Source organism: Grus americana, chromosome 2 (genome assembly GCF_028858705.1).
Source record: "Grus americana isolate bGruAme1 chromosome 2, bGruAme1.mat, whole genome shotgun sequence".
Taxonomy (NCBI): Eukaryota; Metazoa; Chordata; class Aves; order Gruiformes; family Gruidae; genus Grus; species Grus americana.
The window spans coordinates 161,571,785-161,596,619 of record NC_072853.1 but is presented as its reverse complement, the minus strand read 5'-3'; the positions used below and the strand labels follow the sequence as shown (position 1 = coordinate 161,596,619).

At 42.9% G+C, this 24,835-nt stretch overlaps 2 protein-coding genes across 23 annotated transcripts in view; one reads left to right on the top strand and one right to left on the bottom strand.

Moving 5' to 3' along the window:
* The window catches only part of GALNT11 (polypeptide N-acetylgalactosaminyltransferase 11), a 58,529-nt gene extending 48,689 nt beyond the window's left edge, over positions 1–9,840 (top strand). For all 7 annotated transcript variants that reach the window (XM_054816762.1, XM_054816767.1, XM_054816766.1 and 4 more), the window contains 2 exons: positions 7,378–7,515; positions 9,028–9,840. In XM_054816762.1, coding sequence (XP_054672737.1) covers positions 7,378–7,515; positions 9,028–9,159 — 270 coding nt within the window. In that variant the 3' untranslated portion in view covers positions 9,160–9,840. The remainder of the gene's footprint in view (positions 1–7,377; positions 7,516–9,027) is intronic.
* A 4,629-nt stretch (positions 9,841–14,469) lies between these two features.
* KMT2C (lysine methyltransferase 2C) overlaps positions 14,470–24,835 on the bottom strand; it is a 197,350-nt gene continuing 186,984 nt past the window's right edge. For 11 of the 16 annotated variants that reach the window (XM_054816544.1, XM_054816553.1, XM_054816548.1 and 8 more), the window contains 13 exons: positions 24,065–24,243; positions 23,804–23,958; positions 23,364–23,616; positions 22,655–22,794; positions 21,547–21,651; positions 18,955–20,077; positions 17,988–18,124; positions 17,674–17,816; positions 17,241–17,409; positions 16,269–16,385; positions 15,535–15,608; positions 15,015–15,123; positions 14,470–14,753 (listed from right to left, as the gene is read on the bottom strand). In XM_054816544.1, coding sequence (XP_054672519.1) covers positions 14,661–14,753; positions 15,015–15,123; positions 15,535–15,608; positions 16,269–16,385; positions 17,241–17,409; positions 17,674–17,816; positions 17,988–18,124; positions 18,955–20,077; positions 21,547–21,651; positions 22,655–22,794; positions 23,364–23,616; positions 23,804–23,958; positions 24,065–24,243 — 2,797 coding nt within the window. In that variant the 3' untranslated portion in view covers positions 14,470–14,660. Of the gene's footprint in view, positions 14,754–15,014; positions 15,124–15,534; positions 15,609–16,268; positions 16,386–17,240; positions 17,410–17,673; positions 17,817–17,987; positions 18,125–18,954; positions 20,078–21,546; positions 21,652–22,654; positions 22,795–23,147; positions 23,224–23,363; positions 23,617–23,803; positions 23,959–24,064; positions 24,244–24,835 lie in introns of those variants that run through there. The other 5 variants (XM_054816546.1, XM_054816560.1, XM_054816550.1 and 2 more) reach the window with 4 other exon arrangements.

Below are 24,835 nucleotides of genomic sequence, written 5' to 3'. Positions count from 1 at the left end.
AGATTTTTTGCTTTTTCATGAGTGTCTAATTGTATTTTAACCTCACATATCCTGTGGTAGTGAGTACCGCCACTTAACTGTGCTTTCTGTGGAAATAACTTGATGCCGCTTGGTGATGGTTTTATTTGATGCCAGCTAATTTTCCCTTGAGGAACAGGAATAAGTTATCATTATTTGTTTCTTTCCAGACTGCTTTTGCTCTGTGAATAGGTAACACCCTCCCTTGAAAAATACATGCTACTGCTCAGTAAGTTGAAGGAGCAAGGTGCAGTCTACCTGGAAAAACATGCAAAGGGCTGGGAAAACAAAACTGGGCTGTCATAAGACTCATTGCAGTTCTTTTGGCTGGAAAATGATCATCTTTGTCATCTTTTGACTGGAAAATGGTTGTCTGTGTAATATAGACAATTCATGCATGTGAGAGCTGACCTTGAAAAGTAAGTGTGTGGGGAAACCAGACTCCCTGGAGTAATGAGAATGGCCTTACAAGCAAGTCTGGTTTGCCTTTAGTTTATGCTTGCTTTGTTTTCCCTCTGCCCTTCATGGCTGCTAAGAAATTTCAATTTCTCACTTAACCCCTTGATTTAAAAGAAATACCAGATATTGTGAAACTTGCAGTTGTATCACTGTTATGAGTAATACTTTTAATTCACTTTGACTTAAATGATCATCATTAAGTTAAAAATTACTCAAGCACATCCAAGTATCCTGTTTTCTAGGACTTGATGTGACATTTACATTCACTTCATCTTTTGGTATAGAAAGAAAAAGCAATAAGATTCTAAGAATATTAAGAAAAATACATATTCTATTTAGAAAATATTCTAGAATTTTGGTCTTTCTCTAAGCTATAATGAAAACTAGGATATTTTATTAACTGTAACAGAAATAGTCTGGGATAATACTGGGGATTGAACCCAACTTTAGGAATAAATGATGAAACTTTTTGTAGAAATATCGCAAGTAGAAGAGGTGACAGGATCTAGTAGAATAAAGATCAGCGGCATAGGTCTGGAGTAACAAAAGCAGAAAAATTGGGTATGAATTTTGCAAACAGATGACCAACGTGGAATGAGAAATTTTGTAGTTGAAGAGTGGTCATGTGAAGGAACTCCCAAGATTGCTGAAGTAAACACCCTCCTGCAATTCAGTGGTACATGTGAACTCTTTCTGGAAACATAACAGAATGCACAAGGTAGCACACACCACAAAAACTTGGGTGTTGAAGGAGGATAGAAAATATTTAAGCACTTTGAAAGATCATCATGAAAAGCTGGAGATGTCTGAAAAGTGGAAGTAAAAGAACCTACATGGTGTGGCTTCTACCCAAAAAACATCCTGCCAAGGTTAATTGGGTGGTGATTAGGAGACACGGATGCTGAAGCAGGCTTTGGGCTAGATACTGCCCTAAAGGAGAAGGAGTAGAAGTAGTTACTGAGAAACTTGGAAGAGAAGCATTGTAGAACACTAAAGAAGAAGGTTTTGGAATGCAGCATAATGGCCAACAGCAGGACTAACTAGTGGGAGTGTTTGTGATCTAACAGCTGAAAGAAGATTATGTTTGTCATGTGTCTAATGTGTGCGTGCCTTCTGCCTGACCTAAATGCTTAAAGCCAAGTTCCTATTCCAAAAAATCTCTTCTTAAAGTCCACTGAACTATGTAGATTTTTTTCTACTGTTTGTTTTCAAATACACTAGGTTGACTCCAAAGCTTTATTTCTGTGTTGTAACCTCTCCTCTCCGTTTGCTTCATTTCAGTAATTTAACCTTTCTCTTACTTAGCAAAATACTAAGCTTTAAAAAGCTGGAGATGGTGCTAAGGTGTCTAAGCATGTGCATCTGTGCTCTGGGACTTCAGAGATAACTGGTTTGAGCACGGAATTTCAGAAAAGCTCTGTTAACACTCTTGCAGCACTTCATAAATGTAACTACACATACTTTACAAACTGTTCAAGAGTCATTCTAGAAGGATGTGCTCACGTGTGCAGTTCTGTAAAATCTTTCTCCCTAAACCTCTGGATCATGGCTGTTAGTTTGCTTTTCTGATACAGCACGTCTAGAGTGAAGATGTGCAAGTTCAGTCTACTTGATGCTTTTCTATAAACTATTGAAGGAACACAATTTTTTGGTCCCTCTAACAAATTGTCGTGAAACATCAGCACCGCATATATTGAACTGTGAAACAGAAAGCATCTGCTTTGGAAGGACCTTCATGAGGACCGAGGACACTTGGTTTCTGGGATAGTGATACTTAAAACAATGATTATAGTCCAACAAACTTTGCTGTCATTTGGTGCTGTGATGTCATTTTTACCCATAATGACAGGAGCTGAAGTATATGCAAATAGCTGTGATGATGCAAATTGCTAGGCACAGATCTTCCTTAGAGCTGAAGCAGCTTTTTTGTGCTCTTAAGTTGAGTTTTTGTCTTTTAAAAACTGCCTGACTGAATAATACAATAGTGCCAATCTAAGCAACAGATTGTAACTGATGAAAGTACTGGAATGCTTCTCCTGTCGGCATGGTTCACGGCAGGGATGTTCTTTCACACAAAGGGCTGTTTCTGCAGTAGTTACTGTCTTGTATTTACTGAAATTTTTCAATGCGTTCCTCTAGTGCTAATGCAATTTGCAGACCAAATAGGAGTGTATATCCACAAAGCTTTGCCAGTTGGCCAGCCATGCCTTTTGCTACACTCCACTGCACTCTGAAAGCCAAAGGGTAGGCTGATACTTCCTGGTTTATTACGTATCATTTTGAAATATTTATTCCCTAGAAACAGTGAGTTTCCATTTTCTATCTACTACATATTCTTTGAATTAGTGTTTTTCCCTAGGTCTTGTTTTAATACAGTTGTCTGTATTGACACTGGACTCAAAATCTTCTATAGTTAACACTACATTTCGAAAGGAAATGATAGTATGGGCCATCCTCCTAGATGTCAAGGCACCATTTGAGCCCTTTCCTCACTTGAATTTCCTCTGAAGTAGTTCAGCTAGCTGTTATCTATTTACATTAACTAATCTCACTGTAGGAATAATTTCATCTTTCACAAAAAAAAAAGTCCAGTAACACAGCCCTGAATCTCTCTATTATGGTAGAAAATAATCCCAGAGGGGGATCACTGGGATATAGCGGTTTATGGAGGAAGTGTAGAGTGTGCCTCCTTTACCAACAGTAGCAACCTGAAACCAGTTAGGAAATCCAAATATTAGTAAAATGAGAGAGCAAAAACACTTCACTATCCAGTCTTCAGCCATGTCACACTGCTGTCATTGCAAGGAATTAAACTGCAGTTATCAGTGAAACTGTTCCTTAAGCTGTGTTTGAGGAGAAGCCCTGTTTCTACCTACCCTATCTGTATGTAAAGGAGATTAATGAAGTTGTCTTAGCAATCAATCCAGGAGAAGGCTGGGTGATTTGTGTTATATGGGGTGAAGTAAAATCCCAAAGGTGCTAGAAGCCTTAGGAAACCTCAGTCTTAAATCTGTAAATAGACTGAACAACTTTTTGAGGGAACGAAATTCAAAATCCAGTTCTTTCTAAGCTGTACCTGCATAAAAAAAGGTTTATACTAACAGAGTTCATACTTTTGGACATCCTCCCATTTATTTTGTCCACCAGACCTGGTCTACACATGCTCTGCACCTGTCTGTAGATGAGCAGAATGATATACACACCGGCTTTGCTCTAGCAGTGAGAACGCTTCCCCCAGATCTGTTGGTGCCACTTCCGCTATAGGAAAGTTGAACCAGGTACTGTGGTCCAGGTGACTAGGCATGAGCAGGAGCTCTGTCCCCCTGTAGCCAAAGGTGAAGGCGTTGACTCTGATGGATGTGAGACTTGGGCAGGCATATTAGCACTGCCAAACCTGAACTGCTTTGCCTTAGGGAAGATCTCTAGGTGCTCTGGGGCCATCTAGGACCTCAGAAGTGTTGATCAGCAGCTGAATGGGCCACTGCACTCCAAGCCTGAAGGGGTCCTTGCACCTTCCTTCTTATCCTGCTGTGCCTGTGTTGAGAGGCAGGTAAAAAAGAACTGCAAGAAAGAGGCCAATCCTACAGCATTCACCAAATTAAATCATTTATTTAACCCAAAACTTGATAAATTTCATTATGGAGAGAGGTTTTGCTCTAACATCTGCCCTTTAGGTTTTATTTGAGAACAGAAACAATTCATTATATTCTAATAGTATCCTAGTGTTTTTCTTTGACTTCAGTGAAAATGTTCAATGATTTTTCTTTAGACCTGTGGAGCAGGTCAGTCATTAGTAATTAAAGATGCTGCTTTCCTCTGTGGTGGGAGCTGGGCACAATTCCATTTTAGAAACCAAAATCTGACAAGTGATGCTTTCCTAGGTGCTAGAAAGTAGATGCAGGATGAAAATATCCTGCACCTTGTCTGTTACCTTTTATATATAAAATAAATCTTAAAAATTTCTTGTGGAAAGTACGTAGGAGGATAAAACGAAGCATCACTCAGAGCTGAGGTATAAATCCTAGGCAGGCACCTTCTTGATTATAGACTTTTGCTATTGTGCTTGAGGATGAACCCAAGCAAGTCATGGACAAAACAAAAATGAGAGCAGTTTATTTTCCTTGTAGATCAGATACCAGTGGTGCTGGCTGCCAGGAGCTGTTTCCTTCCTATACTTGGCTGTTGCTCCTGGCAGCCTGTAACCACAAGAGCTAAACATTGTCCTTCCAGTATTCAGCAGCAAAGTAGTTAATAAATTTTGGGGTATGCAAAGGCTTGCAGTTATATAACAAAAAACCCCCATGGGGTGGCTTTGCTTTCCTCATGCTTCAGTCTGTTAATAATCTGCAAGTTCATACTGATACTCTAATCTGAATTTGGAACCATAATGTGTCCCAAATTTGGGCCTTTTTTTCCTCTTTTCTTTGTTTGCTACACCAGACACATAATCAGTTTGAAACTAATTTTGGCTGTCTTGTATAAGCATTTCTGGAGAAGTATCACACTGGATTTCACCACTGTTGTGTGTTTGCCATTACTCAGCTATTGATTAAAGGTCTGCTCCCTGTGTCACTGCAGTCTTCTCTCTCAATTCTTACCAGTTTGATCTGTTTGAATTTGGCTCCATCATTATTCTTCTTTTAATAATAATACTCCTCTGGCAAGTCCTACTATTTCTCCATTCTCCTCTTCTCTTGACAGGATTTAAACAGAAAAAAGTATGTTAGAAGGCACAGAATGGCTGAGGTTAGGGCAAATTTTAATGTTATACCTGTACTTCCTCAAAGGAGGCCTTCCATGTCTTATAATGAATGAGCTGTAGGCTTTTCAATCCTGCTGTCCAACTGAGGCAGTGTCCTGAATCACAGCTCCCTCCAGAAGGCTGCTTTTATTTTCATCAGGAAAAAAATTTAAAAAAATCAGAATTTATTTTCCTAGTGAGCCTGTAGGTACTTCTGGTACAGTTATGAGGGACTTAATTCCTTCTCATTCACAGAGGCAGAAGTCGAGGGAAAGGGAGTTGATGCTTGAAAGCGAGGTGGATGAGCAGGGATGCTCCTTGTACACACTAGCCTGGGCTTGGGTCTGGGAATGGCAGCAGAGCAAGAGACCTGGCCAGCTATGCTGTCACCTTCTCAGCATCCAGAGGGGCTGAAGATGCTGCCCCGGTGCGGTGTGACTGCAGGGCACCACTGTGCATTCAGAAGACCAGTTGTTTGGTGTTTAGTCAGGTGGTCTCAGCATCTTCCCTGCACTGCAGAGTTAGAGGTTTCATATACTTTCTTCTCCTTTCCCTACCCCTATGTAGCCTGGGATATTTTAAGGTGCACGCACCAAAGTCCCATGATTGCTTTGCTTTCTGGCATAGGGGTCATAGTCTTCTGTTGGTTGTGAGAGCTTCATGTCCTCTACCTAACTGATACCGGCCCAGGACTTTGCAGGTCTGAAGGCACTGAAGGAGGGAGTGGGGACCAGCAGCTCCTGCAGTTAGCCCAGACTGATGATCCAGCTTCCCTGAACCTTCAGCTGTGCCAGGCATGCTGTGCTCCAAAGCAAGGTCAAGGCAGCCCAGTGACAGCTAGCATGGGCATGAACTGCAACAGAAGGTGCCTGACACTTTAATGCCAACAATAAAAATACCTGCTTCTGCTAAAGTGCCATGTGGGAGAGGATAAACTGACAACTTGAGTGTGTCCTTGCTTCTTGTTAGAGGTGGTGATGGTTTTCAGCATGGTAACAGAGAAATTCCTGTAATGTCATGTAAATTCAGGAACGCAAATGCAGTTGAAGCTGCAGCTGTGAACCAGTGTGTTCTCATTTTATACAGGTAGGCCGCAGAGAGGGGCTGAATTCAGTTCCCACCTGCTAGGATATTGTGTAGGTTCCTGAGGTCCAAATCAACACATTTTCATGTTGGTTCAGCTAAACCAAAGTGGGTGTGATGTGGGAGGGCTGGTCTCTCTCTGAGCATGGCACAGCTAGCGAAAGCAGTTTGGCTGGGGAGCAGAGAAGGGCATAAACCTGTCAGTTATGGAGCATGTAGTGTCAGAACGGGAATGGTGAAGCAGTGATCTCTCTTGCTTCCTGGAGAGCAGCACGGGAAGTTTTGATAGGACCTGCATGTCAGTGATCATCATCTAATTGAGTGAAGATCTCTGAGCACCAGGCCACCAGCTGCAAGGAGTAGGACCCTGGGACCAGTGTGGGGACTAATGTAGGAGTAGGGACTAATGTAGGCTACCTGGCACTGGAATTTGCACAGCTGATTTTGGTTTCTCATCATTCAGCATCTACAAGCTGACCCCAAAGCACAATGTTAAATTAATTTGTATGTGTTTATGGCCAAATGCAGTAGTTTCAAACAAGATTGGAGATACCTTTTGACCTTGCATGCCTGCCAAGCTACTTCCCCACAATTCTTGGGCCATCTGCTGCCACACAGTGTCCTCCTCTGTGTTGGCAATCCACCAGCCCCTCCTTCATGACTAAAGGATCATCTTTGGATAAGGAGATTTACTGCCTGGCTTAAGGACTTGGCTCAGAGAGCGGCTGGTCGCTTGCTCGGAGATCCACTGCTTGCCTGTCGCATTATCTTGTCTAGCTGCCTGGCCAGGAGGAACATACGGGGGCTGCTTAATTTTAAAAATGCCAGTTCCGGAGCAGAATCACAAACGGGTCTTTTAGTGCATCTGCATGGGGTAATGCTGTGTGATGTTGAGAAGGCAACAGAGCACTGCAGCTGCATTTCAGTGCCTGGAAAAAAGGCAGCAAAGAGGCAGCGGGCGTTGCAAGGCACATCTCTGACATCCAGACACTGAAGTGCCTCCTCTATAGCTGAACAAAAGATGCAAGGCACCTGCCCTGAAACATTGAAATAAAAGTCTTTCTGTCCTCTTTCAGGTCTGGATTTACAATGAAGATCATGAGCTGATTCTAAATAATCTCCTTTGCTTGGATGTTTCGGAAACTCGCTCATCTGATCCACCTCGTCTCATGAAATGTCATGGGTCCGGCGGCTCACAGCAGTGGACGTTCGGGGTAAGCGGAGCGTCTGGTATATGGCATGTTGCTTGTAATTAATGTCTCAGTAAGTGCCAATAGCACTAACAAGGCATCAGGGTTGAGTTTAATTATGACCAAACCTCGGATGTACCAAGTCAATTGTACTGGACTAGGCCCAGCCCATGGTCCAGGCAGCCTGTGCAAAAGTTACATGGGCTTTGGTGGCTGCATTTCAGCCTGAATAAGACTTGCACTGAGCTCTAGGACACGCAGGCCCTTTCCTTTGCGACACAGGAGGGGTTCTGCAGCCCTATTTAGCCTTTTTTCTGCTTGTCACAGCCATCTGCAGCGCTTGTGGCTCTCAGGGAAATGCCAGAGAGAACAAAATCCACCCCACAGCATTTTGTTGCGTTGTGTTTGCAGGACTGGGAGACAGGAGCAGTCCACGTGGTAATTTCTGCTTAGTGCTTGGAGATGCACAGGGCAGACCTGAGGATTGACAGAGGAGTTTTTTTGCAGTTGCTTCTGCCCTATAATTGTGTTAGTTTAATTGCTTATAGTCTGGAGCGGCCAGTTTCACAAAACTGAGCCAGTGCTGCATACGCATGAGATTTGGCTCCTGGGTGTTAACTCAGAGGCTGCTCCCTCACATGCCCTCCGCATAGCAGTGAGTCTGTAGTACAAATACCATTGAACAAAGACGAGGGCACTGCCAGAACTGCCTGTTGCAGTTCCAGGACAGCGCTGCATAAATTGTCTTGGGTTCATACCATGCTGCTCGTTGGCAGCACGAGTTCCTAAGTGCAGTCAAATAAGGAAGGCTGTTGTGGTCTGGGATGGATGGAGACAGAGGCAGAGACTATTCTCATGTGTCAGCTCCCTCCATGCAGGAGAGCTGGAGGTTGCTGCCCATGGGAGCTGCTGGTGCTGTGCAGGGAGCCCTTTCCAGACAGAAGTAGGACCCCCAAGGTGCCCAAAGCAGCTGCAACAAGGTGTTAGTGGGGGGAGATGGCAGGGTCCTCTGGGGGGAAAAAAGAAGAGAAGGATCTGTTTCCTTCTCACACTTGACGGGGGTCTGGCCTTGCCCCAGGTGTTGTGCCCTCCATGCATGAGAAGCCTGTCACGCGGTGTGGCAGCTCCCCAGCACACGGGTGCTGAGGCTGTGGTGCTGCTACGGCTTGGCCAGATGCAGAGCAGGGGCCTGGCTGTGCTGCACTGTAGCCTTGTGGACACCCTCTTTGCTGAGCGCTGGGGGGCGGTTTTGATCATCCTTCTGCCTTGTTAAGAGACTACCGTACAAGCAAAATCCAAACTGGGTCCCTGTAAGGACGCGAGAGCCTTTGTTTCAAGGTCTGAATGTGGCTACGGGGTGTGCTGTACTCTGGGTGCTGTGGGTCCGTGTGTCAGGGAGGCTGCTGAAAGGTTCATCTGTCAGGAAGGAGCATCCCCTCCCTTTAAGCATCGGTTTCAACTTCAGTTTGACGATGGAGTATAACAGAAGTTTTAATAAATAAATCCCATCTGTCTTTGTCTTTCTCTCTCCTCTAGAAAAACAACCGCCTCTACCAGGTCTCTGTGGGGCAGTGCATGAAGGTGGTAGATCCGCTTAGCCACAAGGGGTACGTGACCATGGCCATCTGTGATGGGTCCCTTCCTCAGCAGTGGCATTTTGAGAGCTGAGACAGCCAGGACGCCGCTGAGAAGCATTAAGCCCAGACCCGATTCCCCTTCAGCCACGGTTTTAAGTCATTGTGGAGGGCTTTGCGAGGAGCCCTTAGCTGCTACGCCCGGCCCAACCGTTGCAAGGACCCTTTACAACTACTCTGCTATGAAGAGCTGTGTGTGTGGGAAGGTCCTGGTGGTCACTGGTCCCTGGTCAGATGCAGCAGTCATAGGAGCAGCCCCACTGCAGAACATGTAGAAGTGCAATTTATCATCAGTTCCTTGGATTATCCTGGATTATTGAACTGTTTTTAAGTAAGAGAAATTATTAGAGCAACGTAATTTAAATTGTGAGATTTTAACTTTGTGCATCTTTTAAATGACAATGGCAGGAAGGAGTCCTCTTCAAGTATTTCATGTGCAGTATCTCATTAATTTACAATTTTAGTATGGTTTTACTGGCCAAATTATTTTACTTTTTATGGAAAATATTTTTATTCCCTTTTATCTTCTGAAAATTGTCATTTGTAATATTTAAATTTAGTTCTTTTAATTTACAATTTTAGGACATTTCATGTAGTTTAAATTCTTAGCTGTCATTCGTCACCTCATATTTAAAACAAAGTAACTATTACAAAGTCTATTTTGATGACTCATGACAGTAGCTGCATTTAAAATAAAGTATCATTTTTTTATTAATCTGTATGGCCTTACTCTTTGTAGCTGTTGAACGAGAAAGCACCAACTAAGACTGATGCAAACTAATGTTGATGTAATTTGGGTCTTCCCATGTTTTCACTCCTTTTTCTTCACAGCCAACCCTTTCTCCCTCTCTCACCTCTTGGAGGGTTTGACAGATCATTTCTATTTTTTTTTCCCTCCGCTTCCCAAGTTCATTTATTTCACTGTTTACCTTTCTTTGACTTCCTGCCTCAGCCCCAGATGCTTTTTCAGTGTGTGGAAGCTGCTGCAGAAGAGAAAAGCTGTTCTTACCCAGCGTATTTTTTCTGAGCAACATTGGCCTTGTTTGCCACACCACACGCCCTGCCTTCCCTGGGAAGCTGCGTTCAAATGCCGGCAGTGCCGGGACAGCTTTGTCCTTTCGCTTGGGTGGCAGAAACATTTTCCAACTGCACAAATACTCCGGCATCTGGTTCTGAACACTTGGGCAACGTGAGGCAAATAATAACGTTGGAGTAATTAAAGACCCACGTCTTCGTGCAGAGAGAAATTCACTCGTGACAGATGGCATTTGGTCCTTCAGCCGCCTGCCAGGGCAGCTGCCCTGGGAGGAGAAGTGCAAGAGGAAGAAGATGAGCAGGTAAGAGCCTTCCTCTGCTGCTGTGTAGCTTCTTGCCTTGTTCATCAGTCCTGGAAGCAGTGATGCATGGGCAGGGAGGAACAGGTAAGCAGGGTTTAATTGTAAACCGGAACGATAGGCTAAAGTGGAAGTTCTTCCGGATAAAGATTACAATGGGAATAATTGTTAGACACCAGCCAAGTTCCTTTGACCACCAAAAGTCTCTAAAAACAGCCCAGCAGCAGCTGTACCTGAGCTGAGGGCTGGGCTGTGCGCCTCCGTGCTCACCCTGCGCCTCCCTGCTCACTGCGCGCCTCCCCGCTCACAGGCTTCAAAGCAGTTCCCAGATCGCTGGTGCGGGGCAGTGGAGGGCTGTTCCCCTGGAACCTGCGCACACCCTGTCAGCTCACAGCCGCCTGCAACTCAATGAACCCTTTCAGCGGCAGCAAGGGCAGCGTAACACTCCTGCTTATCTCACACAAATACCTGCTGCTTCCTTTGGGGGTGGGCGCTTGTTGGGTGTGCAATTAATTCCAGTCCTTACTGGGGGTGAAAGGATGGGCTGCAGCTTCTTTCACGCCTGTCTGATTAACCCTGACTGCTCCTGCGAGTGTGAAGCAGCAGCTGGTGCCCATACAGCTGCTGCCAGCTGTGGACTGGGCTTCCCTGTAGGCCGTGACATTTGTTTTGGCTGTCAAACTGGCTGTGCGCTAGCCTTGTTCTGCCTTTTTTTTCTGTGGCCTTTATGCTGTCTTTCTGAAAAATCAAAAACCAAATCCTCAAACAGGCGAAGCAGAAGCTTGTTTTATTTACAGCTGAGTCTGTTGCCACAGAGAATTTTTGACCTTTTGCTCTCAGTGAGGAAATTTGGAGGCTGCTGTCAAAAAACAGGTCAAGACATAGACTTGCAGCTGGATTGTTCCTTAATATAAAGAAGATAAATAGTCTACCTCACTCTTGTATAAATAAGACACTTTTTTTTTCTTTTTTTTTTTTTTTAAAATTAGAGATTACCCATGTTTGCAGCACTGCCTGCATAGGTCTGCGGCTTCAGTGGGGAACAGACAGGAGTGACTGTGCTTTTGGATGGGGTCAGTCCTTTCTGCAGGGAATGATTTTTGGCCAAAGCCATGCATGTTTAGTGCTGCAGCCACACAGCCAGGTCATTGCATGCAAAATTGGAATGCTTGCTCTTGGTGATCTGGCTTTAGCGGGGGTTGGACTGGATGCTCTGCAGGGGTCCCTTCCAACCCCTCCCCCCTCTGTGGTTCAGGAGCGAAGCACAACTCCACGCAAGCTCCCCAAAGAGCTGCTGCTCCAGCAGCCAAGCCCTGGGCTGTGCCCTGAGCCCACCCCCAGCTCATCCCCAGTGCTGTACACAGGCCCTGGGCAGGTGGGTCCTCCCTCTTCCAGCAGCCACACGGCACAAAATAAGTAACTAACCCTGAAGTTCCCACTTCTCTGCAACAAATCTTGGAGCTTTTTGAGCCTTGACCCAGTACTGAGGTCTTGAAAGAAACAGCTGCTGTCAGGTGCTCTCACTGCAGCAGCATCGTGCTTTAACCTCACACAGCCACTTGCTCACTTCTCCACCCCCGGGGGTGGGGGGGATATGGAGGTTGAATCATAAAAGTGAGAAAAACTCATGGAATGAGATAAGGACAGTTCAATAGGTAAAGCAAAAGCCGCGCACACAAGCAAAGCAAACCCAGGAATTCATTCCCCACTTCCCATGGCAGGCAGGTGTTCAGCCATCTCCAGGACAGCAGGGCTCCATCACACGTAACGGTGACTTGGGAAGACAAACGCCATCACTCTGAATGTGTCCTCCTCCTTCCTTCTTCCCCCAGCTTTATAGGCTGACCATGACATCACATGGTATGGGATATCCCTTTGGTCACTGGGGTCAGCTGTCCCGGCTGTGTCCCCTCCCAACTCCTTGTGCACCCCCAGCTACTGGCTGGTGGGGTGGGGTGAGAAGCAGAGAAGGCCTTGGCTCTGTGTCAGCACTGCTCAGCAGTGACGAAAACATCCCTGGGTCATCACCACTGGTTGCAGCACAAATCCAAACCACAGCTCCGTACCAGCTACTGGGAAGGAAATTCACTCTGTCCCAGCTGAAAGCAGCACAAGCAGAATGCAGCCTTGCCCCTTTTTTTAGCATCTTTGGCAGATTTTGGGGGAAAACATAATTGCGGGGAACACAAATGCTTCTCCCTGACGGAAGCAGACAATGAAATCCTGAAAGAACTAGAAACCAGACACCCCCAAATGAAAACAGTAGGATATGATTTATAGATGTAAAATATTTTTATTTGTAAATGCTGATCTTCTAAATCTGTTTCCACAAATTCCAAAACCCATAACACTCTGTATACTTCAAAAAAATTCTTTTTTTTGTGGTGTTTTTGTATTTTTTTTGCCAACATTAGATACTATTATACAGAACAGAAAAAACTGTAGGACAAATACTGGTAGGATGTTGGAATATTGTACAAGAGAAGAAAAATATTCAAGAAACAATTTCATACAGCTATTTATCAAGAGAAAAATATATACAATTGATTTATTCTGTAAGATAAAAATACATCATGCCATATACATTACAAGTTCAGAACTGTATTACTGAATATACCAACAGTTTACAGTCCACTTTAATTGTGCACACAAAAAAAAAAACTTCATTTTTTTTTTTTTATATTTAGCCTGTGAAGTGTCAGTACCAGAATTTTAAGTACAAAATAAAAGCTAACCTGGTTCAAAATGCTGATTAAATTTCTACAAGCAAACACAAAACAGTGTTTATTTTTTTAAAGAAATGTAAACAAAAACAATCCATACAAACACATCTTTAAATTACATTTTCCAAAACCCTATTGCCAGAGTCCTGCAGCTGCAAGCACGTTACATCTAATTTTTTTCCTTGTTTTCCTTTTAAGAAGGCTATCGTATCAGACTTAAGCTCCAACTACATGATTCTATGCTGTTTACATGATTTAACGTAGGCTGAACACTCACCTAATCTTGACTACTTTTGCTGAAGAAAAAAAACCCCAATGTTCAGCCTCTATTTTGGGTGGTTTTAGCAGTTATTCACAGTTATCACAAATTGTAAGCACAAAAAAACCTGACTTAAGAAATAGGGATGCAACAATATAATACAAATAAAATTAATCTAAATTACCCAAACATCTACAAAAGTCAGAGTTGTAATATACATGCCCGTAGCAGGCGCAAGGTTTTACTTAAAAAAATTCTAATAAGACCACAGTTGAGACTGCTTTAAACATAAAAAACCCCCTCTCTCTCTTTAAATTGAGATTTTGGTTATTCCGTAATTGTAATCACATGGCGGTTAATACATGAGATCATATTGTAACATCCCTATTGACAGTTTATAATAAGCACCGAACTGCTGCGGAGTCTGGTAGCATTTGGTCAATAACTATTTTTATACTGTATTTTTTTTTTCTCAAAATATTTACACTTTTGTACAAAGTAACAGAGTTTGTTAGTTCTGCAGGTAACAGCAGCAGCTTGGCTTTCTTCTAACTTTCTTTTTAAAAATAGCTTCATTCACTTATTCAATAATAAATACAAAAAGGTTCTCTTATTTTACAGAAATCAAAAACTACAATAAACTGACTCATGGAATCAAGTATTTAAATGTATTTTAGTGCAAGTTATTTTTTCCCTTAGCTCTATCCCTAAGGAAGTCGTTTCAGTACATTCCTTGTTCAGTGGTGTCTACTTTTATTTAAAATTTTTCTTTAGTTAGAGGGCCTGCCCCTTTATCAAATAAGGCTGTGGCCAGCACTTTGGACTTCTCCCTTTCGCTGGTGATTTCAGTCTTACATTCATAGATGCCACCTGCAGCCCCGCAGGTCAGCCATCGGTTCTTTGCCCAAGTTAAACAGTTTCTCCTTAGTGAGCTCAAAAACAAAAGTGCTGGACCATTCTGTTAATTCATTTTAACCTCCGCGTGTCTGGAAAGTTAGCTTCAGATTTTGCCGGCTTGCTTCTGGTGCTTGTTTTTTTTTTTCTGTTTTTTGTTTTTTTTTTTTTTCTTATTTTAAATAAGTGAGTAGAAATCTGGACTTCCAGAAGTGATTTTTTTTTTCCCCCTTCAAAAAGGCAACGATTTTCCGTCGACAAAATCAAAATGTGCATCACTTCTTCCTAGGGACAAGCAACCCTCAAAGACAGCAAGGAATGCATTCTAGTTCATCCACTTTCGGCAGTTTACAGCTCCACAGTGACATGGAATCTTGTGCTGGTCATCTTCAAAATCAAACTTATAGTCATAGCAAAGCTGGAAGAAGATGCAGGAGAATGGTTATGGAACAACGGGGATTTACCACAGCTTTCCTCGTACCTACAGGTTACACAGCAAACCCCGCTGGAGTTTGCACTGTTGGGAACTGGCCAGGTGTAAATGGACAGAGGGGAAGGGAAGCGTCGCTCTCCCCCACCCCGGCACAAACACGTGGTGCTACCGGCCGTAGCAATCACGTGAGTATCTAGAAATGAATGCAGGTAGCAAGAGGTAAGTAAAACCACGAGTCCGCCCTACCTCCTCCCCTTTCTGGATTCTCCTGCTGGAGCTAATGATAATTTTGTGTCCTCTCTCAAAAGTTACCACCTCAGCCACGCAGTTAGGCGCACACGAATGGTTGATGTACCTATGAAAACAGAGGTTGAAAAAGGAAACCTTTTCAGAAAATGCATCGCTTGAGGCAAATCTAAACCAAACCTTAGAATGACCCCAGCTTCAGGGGCACACCGACTTTCCAGAGACAGTTATATTACTCTCTACTTGTTTCTTTACCTAGAAAATGTCAAAAAAAGTCAAACATGAAAAAAAAATTTCCATTCCTTCTTCACAGCTGCCATGAAACACAATCCAAGATGAGCAAAGCTAATGAAAAAGATGACGTTATTTCAGTGGGATAGTCCGAAGACTGAATGTACCAGCTCAGAGAATAAAAACCACGGAAAAAACCACAAACTTGAGTCCCTGGCAAACGGCCCCAGGCCGGGGAACGCAGATGACTGCCCCGAAGCGGGCCAGAGATCTCTCCAGAGCCACCCACCTTGCAGGACCTCCCGTCAGGGTGGCATCGATGACGTGGTCGTTGTCGATGCGGAACATGTACACGCCGCGATTCTGAAACACAGAATTGCAGAAAAGACTCTTGGAATTTTTAGGTAATTGTCCCTGATTAAGACGAAGCAGCAACGCAGGGGCTCCCTCCAAGCGTCCTCCTGCATTCAGGGTCAGACATTGCCCACTGCCTCAGGGGGAACGCGCGAGTCACACACGGCATCTTGCACGTGTGACACTGCCCTGACCCTCGCTGGTTTGTGAGGGAATGGATGGGTCATAAACACCAGTCTCTGGTGAATTAGTGTTCCCCTGACAGCTTCTGCACCGCCCCTCATCTAGGATCTTGCAGTGCTTCACAAACATGTACTGTTACAATACTACCAAGTTACACAAAGGAAGTTGCTTTAAATTTGAAGAAGTTCTCATTAAAAATTCAGATCCTGACATCTCTGCCGGAGCTCTCCTTGTCCCCTGGGACAGAGGATAGATATTACCTACCTGGCCAGGGTGCTGTGAGATTTATTAAACATTTAAATACTCTGATCCCTTGATAACAAACACTGTAGACTCGCTGGTTATGTTTTTAGCCTATTGCATTTATAGCACAGCAGAAAACAGAAACCAGGGACCTGAATTCATCGAATAGAAGAGCATTTGTTTTGTTGTAAGAACGTTTGAAAGGGGAAGGGGAAAGAAACAGGGAACAAACACCACCCATACCTGAGACTCATAAAGCTTCTCCTTCCTGTTTGCTACCTCATTCCGGATAATCGTTCCGATATATTCAATGACCATAGTGTGCTTTTCAATGTCTCTAGCAGCATATAAGCCCAGGCCCTACAAAAAATACGTTGTGATTTAGAATTTCCTAATAAATGCACATTTACACTGCACTCCTCCCCATGCCCCAAAAGCGTTCCCGCAGAAAATCACGTGAGACATTAAACTGCCCAGGAAGAATGAAGCCGCGCAGACAGTAACTGACGTTGGAACAGCCCAGACGCAGAACCCAGCTTCACGTTACAGTTCTAAGAGCAAGAAAACGTACTTGGCTTCCGTCTGAGTGAGGAAACTTCTCTTATACCTCTGATACCTGACGGGGTAAAGATTATAAATTCACCGAAAAATAAAATGAACCTTACTAGAACGGAGAAACCTAATAGGAACGCAGCAGCTCAGTTAAGTGCGACCTAAAATAAACAACAACTGTGTTCCTGCACAGCAAGATTAATTACAAAGCTTTTGCAAGAATTACATAAAGCAATGAGTACCTTATGACGATGAATGCCAACAACTACTGAACTCTTGGTGCTAGTCTCATACCACTTTACTCAGCTCTGAGCATGTCATACTGCCCCTGGGTATTTGTATTTTTATTAAATTTCACTAAGTTTTTGAGAAATATGCTAAACGCCCCCTCCAAAAACTTGAAAGAAAATTTTTTTCTAGATGACTGTAACAAATGAATTTTTAAGATATTAACAATAATTAGAAAGAATTCTTACTTAAGATAAATCTATGGAAGTGATTTGCCACATAAAAATTGCCAATTTTGGGACGAGACTCGAAGGAATTTTGCAATAGCCTTCGTTTCCATTTTTAAATGTAAATTTTATACAAATATTTTTACCTGAAAATATAAAATTTGTAAGTACATTTTTTTAATAGAAGTTTCCTAAAAGGAGAACTGACCTGAATACGAGAGCGAGCTAGATACACGTTGGACTTCCATTCAGTTTTCATTTTGCGGTACTGAGAGGACTTGGAATGGACGAACTGCTTACTGTAAGGCGCATTCAGCTCTCCCGTAACTGTGCTCTGAAATGACTTCGATGTGCTGGTGCTATTCAAGGTGTGAGGCCTGTAGGAATTGGGCATGTAACAGGAAAGAATACAAGAAAAACTGAAGATTTCTCTGAAAACAGCCACGAAACCCCTTCAAAATTCTTTTAGACATACAGACACTGAAAGCCAGCTAGCATAGACAACAAAGCAATTCCTTTGATTTGGGCATGCACATACACAGCCAAAGACGACAGGGTTTGTAAGCAGCAGACGAAAGCACAAATAACCCTAAGCAGCCTATAAACCCTGGGCTGTACTATGTGAAATTAAAACAAAATACCTTAACACAAACCTCTTGACATGGGTACTCATTTTAGGCTCGGCACGGGCACAGCCCGTGGGGTTGATAGCAAGAGGGAGTTCCATTAAGGGGTTTCGGCCATAGCGGAAAGTGTAGTTCTCACAGGCCTCAACCCCTGGCAGCTGCAAAAAAACAGACAAAAAGAAGAAAAAAAAAAAAACAATCCAAGTAATTATACGTTAATCACGTGTAACGAAACGTTTACTTTTCCACACTTCTTCCTGTTCCCCTTCTCATGTATATATCCAACCACGTGGGGTGATCCAGCAAGAACTGGGATGGCGAAGACTCACCGATTCGGCAATCCTGGCCACTGCAGAGACTGTCAAACCAAAGAGGTCTTCACCCTTCAAATAGCCGGGAAACAGCTGGAGCATTTCTGATTCTTTTCTAACAGAAGCAACGGGCTCCAAGATTTTATCCCACACACCTACACAACCATACGGGAAAGAATTACAGTGATCAAAAAAATAAAAGTCTATTGCACTGGCTTTAAACCGAGTGCCTGAGGATACCAGAAACCAGAGACCAAGACTGACAAAGCATTTTGGCGTTGGTTGCTTACACAAACAGGCCAGCCTTTAAACAGCGAAGCAGAGAATCATTTGGCGAGTTGCTCTTTTTTCCTGAACAAACCCCAACCAGCACGATGTTTCTGCTGCACCTGATTCTCAGAAATGAAGCTTTTAGTATTTGCAGCATGGAAACCTTTGGTCCTCTGACACCGATAACAAAGACAGATTCTCCTGAGAAAACGTGCACAAAGTAGAATTTTCTGAAAATAAACTATCTATTCTGTTTCCGTTGATTGATTATAGTCAGCTCTCACTTGTAGGTGGGAAATTCCCCCGGCAGTGGTTCGACTGGACCGAGCAAGGCTGAGTTTATTGCTTACTAACTTCAACAGAGCCGATCTGAAGATAACTGAGCAATGGTACCGTATTTAAACACGGTCACTTTTCATGAAAGGAAACCCACGCTGACATTCTACTATTTTAATTCATTTTCAATACTCAATCTTGGGTTTCCTCTGTGAACTTGTAAGAAGTTGTCTTATTTCCAGCTTATACCATTTCTTCAAAGCCGTCCTCAGTCGTCTTAGCACAATTACTAAAAATGGGCCCTGGAAGCTCACTATAAGCATTACATTAGAACAGCGTCTGCAACATTTATTTCAAACATTTCTATACCACAAGTGTCAGTAGTAACAAACCCAATAGCCAACCCACAAAAGTCACCATTTTAGTTAAGAACATTTACCTTTGGGTGTCGTGTCAGTAAGGATCAGATCTTCGTGGCCTTGCTCCACAACCTTGATGACAAATAATGGAAGCCCGTCCTTCTCCTCAATCGAACAGAGATAGCGACAGCGTCTGTTCGCATATCTCATGCTCCAGTACAAGCGGCTGGCCTCGTAACCCACGGGGAAGAGGGCTTTTGAGGAGTGGAAGGCCTGCATCTGCTGTGGAAGCAGCTGACCGACGGCATGGAAAATCAGGCTTCCCACACGGAAAGTGTGGTCGCGTTCTCCTCGCTGAACGATGCTGGCGATCTGCCGCACCTCGTCACGCTGAACGTAGACCCTCCTGAAGACTGCAAAGTAACTAAGTTCTTGCTCATGAGTTCCCTTTGGTTTGTGCATGGGGCAAAGCATGGTCTTGTCTTTAAAAAACATGCATTGTGCTTTAATGGCACAGGTAAAGTGATAAATATTGGTGCACCTTAACCTGTGACAACCGCTGGTGGCACCCATTTTGTGACAAAACATGCATTTCATTTGCAAGCCTCTTCGCAGTGCTAGTTCCACATTTATTAAGGCACCAGCTTGTGTCTCGTAGACTTCTGTAGACCAAAGAGCACAGTTCAAATGGACCCAAAGGTCTAAATCCAGGTTAAGAAGCCTTGCTGGTCCATCAGTTAATCCATCACCTTCCTCGTGACAGAAGCAACATTTCCTGTAGTCTTTAGGCACGGGATCTGGTTTAAGGGTTGTGCCCAGTTTTTTAAGAAATTCGTCTATTTCTTCTTCACAAGGAGGTTTGAATGATCCTTTAGGAATCACAATCTGAATGCTCCACTTTTTCCATTTCATTCCTTTCCATTTCTTACTTGGAGGCCGACAGTCGTCAAGACTGCTGTGTATTGCTTTTAGCCTAGGTTTTAGTTTCACCGTTACCTTAAGCTCATCCGGTTTTGCCTCTACCTTGGCTGCTTCAAATGCAGGGGGGAACATGATGGGAGGGGATGACGGTGGAGAAACTTTTTCCTGCAGCTGAGGCAGACAGTGCACGTCCAAAGTGGAGATGTTGTTGCTGTACTGATGGAATGCTTTAGGTGGCCTCTCTTTCATCGGCGACTGTGGCAAAGATGGAACTGATTCCTGCTAAATCAACAGAAAACTCTTAAGGAAAAAAGCCCAAACTGTTTTCATAGAATAGAATCATAGAATGGTTTGGGTTGGAAGGGACCTTAAAGATCATCTAGTTCCAACCCCCCTGCTGCGGCAAGAGACATTTAATGGTTTATGTCAGGGCAGAACCAAAGAGGCTACTCAGAAAATCACCATGCGGCGACAGAGAAAGGTGGAAATTACCCTGACCCGTGCGATCACGGCCTGTGCCGGGGTACAGGGCAAACAAGTTCTCCCAGTCAACCTGGAACACGGTGCCCTTTAACACAGAAGAGGAAACACAAATAATCCTTTGTCCAGGTTTTCAACGAAAAACTACTCAGTGGCCCTAGATGAGCTAACTAGCAGATTTAGTTCTTGGGTATTTTTAGAAAGTTTTGTTACAACACAAAATAACCTTAAAATATGGGTCACAGAATTAATGTAAAGAGTAAGAATCTTGTTATTTGGTAGAAGGGGGAGATTTGGAATTAATGCCACATATTTCTCCTGGAAACAATAAGGAGGAAATCCCTGCAGGGCTCCAGATTAATCACACACCTTGAGGACTTAACTATTCTGTCAGAGTAAATAAGAATTAAACCTGCAGAGATCTGGTTAAAAAAAAAAAAAAAAAAAAAAGGAGAGAAAACAAGAACAATGAAGGAAATTTAGATTTAAAAGTGCTTAATTGGTTTGTATGATTAATCTTGAGAGAGTAAATGAAAGGATCAAGAGGCTGAACATGACATTTAATTAACTTAATTATGTACATGCTGATGCACTTGTGCAGAAATGTTACCCTGTTTAAATACAAGTGAAAATGAGCTACGTGGGACACTAAAAGGATGTGGACGTACACACATTTATCTTTGCCTCCAGGTTGGGGTTTTTTATATTTCTTCTGAAAAAATAAGTAGGAATGCATTTTCCTCGTCACTGTCAGTTAGCAGGCTCTTCAATAATGATTTGGTAATTAATGCTTTAAAATGGTAACTTTGCCCAAATAAAGTAATGGAATAAGATTATTTTTCCAGTTACCCTGAACAAATAAAAGTCTTTTTGCAAACTTGCTGTTCAGTTATTATTTGCACAGTTGCAATAGTTTTTAACCGTATAAGCCAGATCACAAGGCAGAAAATAGCCCTGAAAGATCTATTTGTGGTTTCATACAGCACCCGGAGAAGTTAAATGACCACTTGTTTGAGACTTGCATCTTCACAGCCTGAGAGGACAGCAAAAGGTGGCTGCTGTTCTGCCACGCACCTCTGTCAGACAGAAAGTTCTGCAAATATGAATTTTACTTCACGCTGCTGGTTCAGAATCTCAACGCCCAAATACAGAACAATTCATTTATAAATCTTTAAAACAAAGTGCAAACTCCCCCCGCTCCCATTTCTGTTCTTCAGAAAATAGCTGCAATAATTTCTGCTCACTAGAGCCTACCAGCATTTGATACTTACTTTGTTCTCGGAGTTTTTTGCTTGCACAGCTGCTGAATAAAGAACAAAGCAGTTGTTGCTACAGAATACAATGTCCTTCATTTTATCAGAGCCTTCTTGGGAATCCTGGGAATCAAACAGGGAAGATTATCAGAAGTGCCTTTAATACCATTCTTCACAGGGTAAGTGTAATGAAACGTCTTCCAATCTGGCTAGAAACTCTTTATTTGTAGAACATTTGTGAGATAATGAGCGATACAGTGATATAAATACTTGATTATTTGACAGATCTAACATTACCGCCAGCCTACAACCTTGTTCTTCAGGATTTCTTGCCTTTAACAGAAGTTTAACAGTCAAAATAAAGCATTCTATACCATGCACCCATCTGCTCCATAGGCACACTTGCAAAGTAAAATCCATTTTCTTTTATCTTTAAATGGTGAAAGAACCTCTCCTTTCAGCCTCATCAAAGATACATCAGACTGGTTGATCTACCAATCCACCTGCAAAACATTACTGGGAATTCAGTGCTTTTCTGACTACAAGAACCCATTGCTTTTGTATATAAATTCTGACTAGATACCGTTGTTGCGTAATTATCTCAATCTCATTCGAACAAAGAGCAGTGGTACTTCTTTAATGAGTGACAGTCCCCAGTGCATATACTCTGTGTATGGCCGTAAGGAGCAGCCTGGGATATCGTTTACACAAGAAACAGTGTAAAATGTAAGACACTGAGACCGAAGTCTGCTTCTGGCTCAAAACCAGTGTAAGCATTCTGGCTCTTGCAGCACTTTCTGACGTGGCAATATGGCGCTGCCTTACAAGGAGGTTCCTGTGAATTTAGGTCCCTGAAGTGGTCAGGGAAGGAGGTTAGTAGCAGAATTCAGGAAGCTGCCATATTTACTGATATTTACCAAAATTCATCTTACAAAGTAACAACTTTGACGTTTCTCATTTGTACTACGAATGTGCTTGAATGTCCCATCCTGAATCAGAAGACACAGAAAGGAGACTACAAAGAAACCTGGAAGTGGTATCAGTCGGCATGAGAAGTGGTAGTTTCTGTTGCCTTTGTTTGCTCCTTGACCCTTACACGCAAGAAACTACACTCCCACTACAGTACCTGTTTAAGGAAAGGCAGGTCTTTGAAGGACTTCCGCACGCCACTACCAAGAACCACAACTTTGCAGTGAGAGCACCACCGAGGTCTCAGTGCTGAGCCTTCCACAATATTCTGACTGTGATCCTTATAGCCAGCTATACCTAGAAAATAGATAAGTCTCTTAGAAGCTGTATCAGATTAAACCAAATTTATGAGAAGTCACAGTATTCTTCAGTGGTCTAGAGGAGCAGCATCCTCCTGGACAGGGCATGGAAGGCAAGCTTTAAACTCCATCCTGATGGGGAAATTGTTTAATCTAGACCAAAACCAACTGTGTGAACAAGGCAAAAATACATTCTTGTCTAAGAAATTAATAACGAAACCAACAAAGGAATACACGCTTAAACAAGTGCGTCAAGTTTTCCAGAACAGGAACAGTCTGTCTGAATGATGGATTTAAAAATCAGACTGGACAAAAAACCCTAAGAATGTTGGGAACTACTGGAAGAAATACCTCAGACAGTGATGTAGATAACAGAAATCGGAGACGGATCAGATCTATTAAGTTGTCAGGAGCTGGTTCACATGTACTGATCACGTAAGAAGAGAAAAACATTATTTAGAACAAGAATCAATTATTTAATTCCAGAGCATGACTTTATGAGGCTGAAATGCATTAATATTGACTCAGTTAAAATGTTGGTACCGACAACTTAAAAGAATTACTCACCATTGCTGCTTGCGGGAAACGGCACATTAGGTTGTTTCAGTCCATAAGACCCTACAATCCTGGCAGGTCCCATGGATCCTGCCTGAGGACCCTGAAGTAGTAAGGGTTGCCTGTACTCCATAGATGGGTTCACTCTGTGACTGCTGGCGGTTGCCATGGAGGATGGGACGTCTGGAGCGTTACTGACCTCGTAACTGTTGGGAATTCTGACGTGGAGCAGGTTGGAGAATGCTGCTACAACGCTACTAATGTTCTAAAAACAATAATAAAAACATACCTTTGTTCTCATTGGGCAGGTAGTAAGATAGCACTAATATAAATTATTAGATTACAGCAGCTGCTTTATTGTGCTACGCTATAACCTCTTCAGATTCACTATATATAAAAGATATTAACTGCTGTTGTATTTTATATATGTAACACAAGCTTATTTCTTTTACCTCAGCAGCTGTGGGATGTAAAGTAATTGCTACGGATATAAGGCCAGATTTAGGACCATTCTGGGATGGTCCAAGCGGAGAGGCAAAGAAGCCAGAACCAGGTAACGCTCCTGAACCGGGTTCTGATTTTATGTAATTCCTTTTGGCTTCTGAACCTGAAAATAAAACAAACACACCAGGTTAATCCTATGTGCATGTGGATGTGGAAAAAAAAAGAAAATAAAAGCCTAGTTGTGATTGTTTGCTCTGCTGCAGTCTCACCTTTTCCAGTACTACTTGGTAGGATGGGAATGATGGGAGATGGTACAGGTTCTGGGTTCTCCTCCTTTACAACTGACAAGTCTGGATACCGGCTTATTTCCATTCCCACCACGCTTTCAGGAGAGGAAGAAGGAACAAAGCTGTCAGGAGTGTCCCTGTCCTCACAGTGATCTTGAACCCTGGAACAAATCCGAAAAAAACCCGTTTTAGAAACCTTTTGGAAATGGTCTAAAAAACCTTTGGAAAGCCAAAGTTATAAACGATGACAGGGAGCTATTGCAATCTCAGAACCTTGCTTCTTGCCACTAGTCATGGAATGCAATTACGTGGTAGCCCATTACTTCTAGGTATCTCATAACTCCATTGTACAGGGTGGTTTCTTGGGAAACATACATATAGAAAAACAGAGGCACTAACAAAGCCCAGGCTCCAACACAGAACTGTCTGTTCCCCATGGCTCCATCTACGTGTGTAGAAATTAGTATTTAATATTTAAACTTTCTGGTTTAACTGTATTCACTGGTCCATCCCACCTCGTGCTTCAGGGCTTCACGGACACCCAACTTTTGATTAGGCAAGTGAAAGGGAGGCAAAAGGGAAGATCTTTGTGGGGAAATGCGTGTTCTAGCAAGTTTTTCTCACACAGTAACAGAAACTCAGTAGAGCCGGGGAGTTTTCAGGCTGTCTGACACTTGCACAGTACTGCTGTCTGGTACAGCAGGCATGTACAACAGTACCGTGTTGCTCCAGGAAAAAAAATATCTATTTATA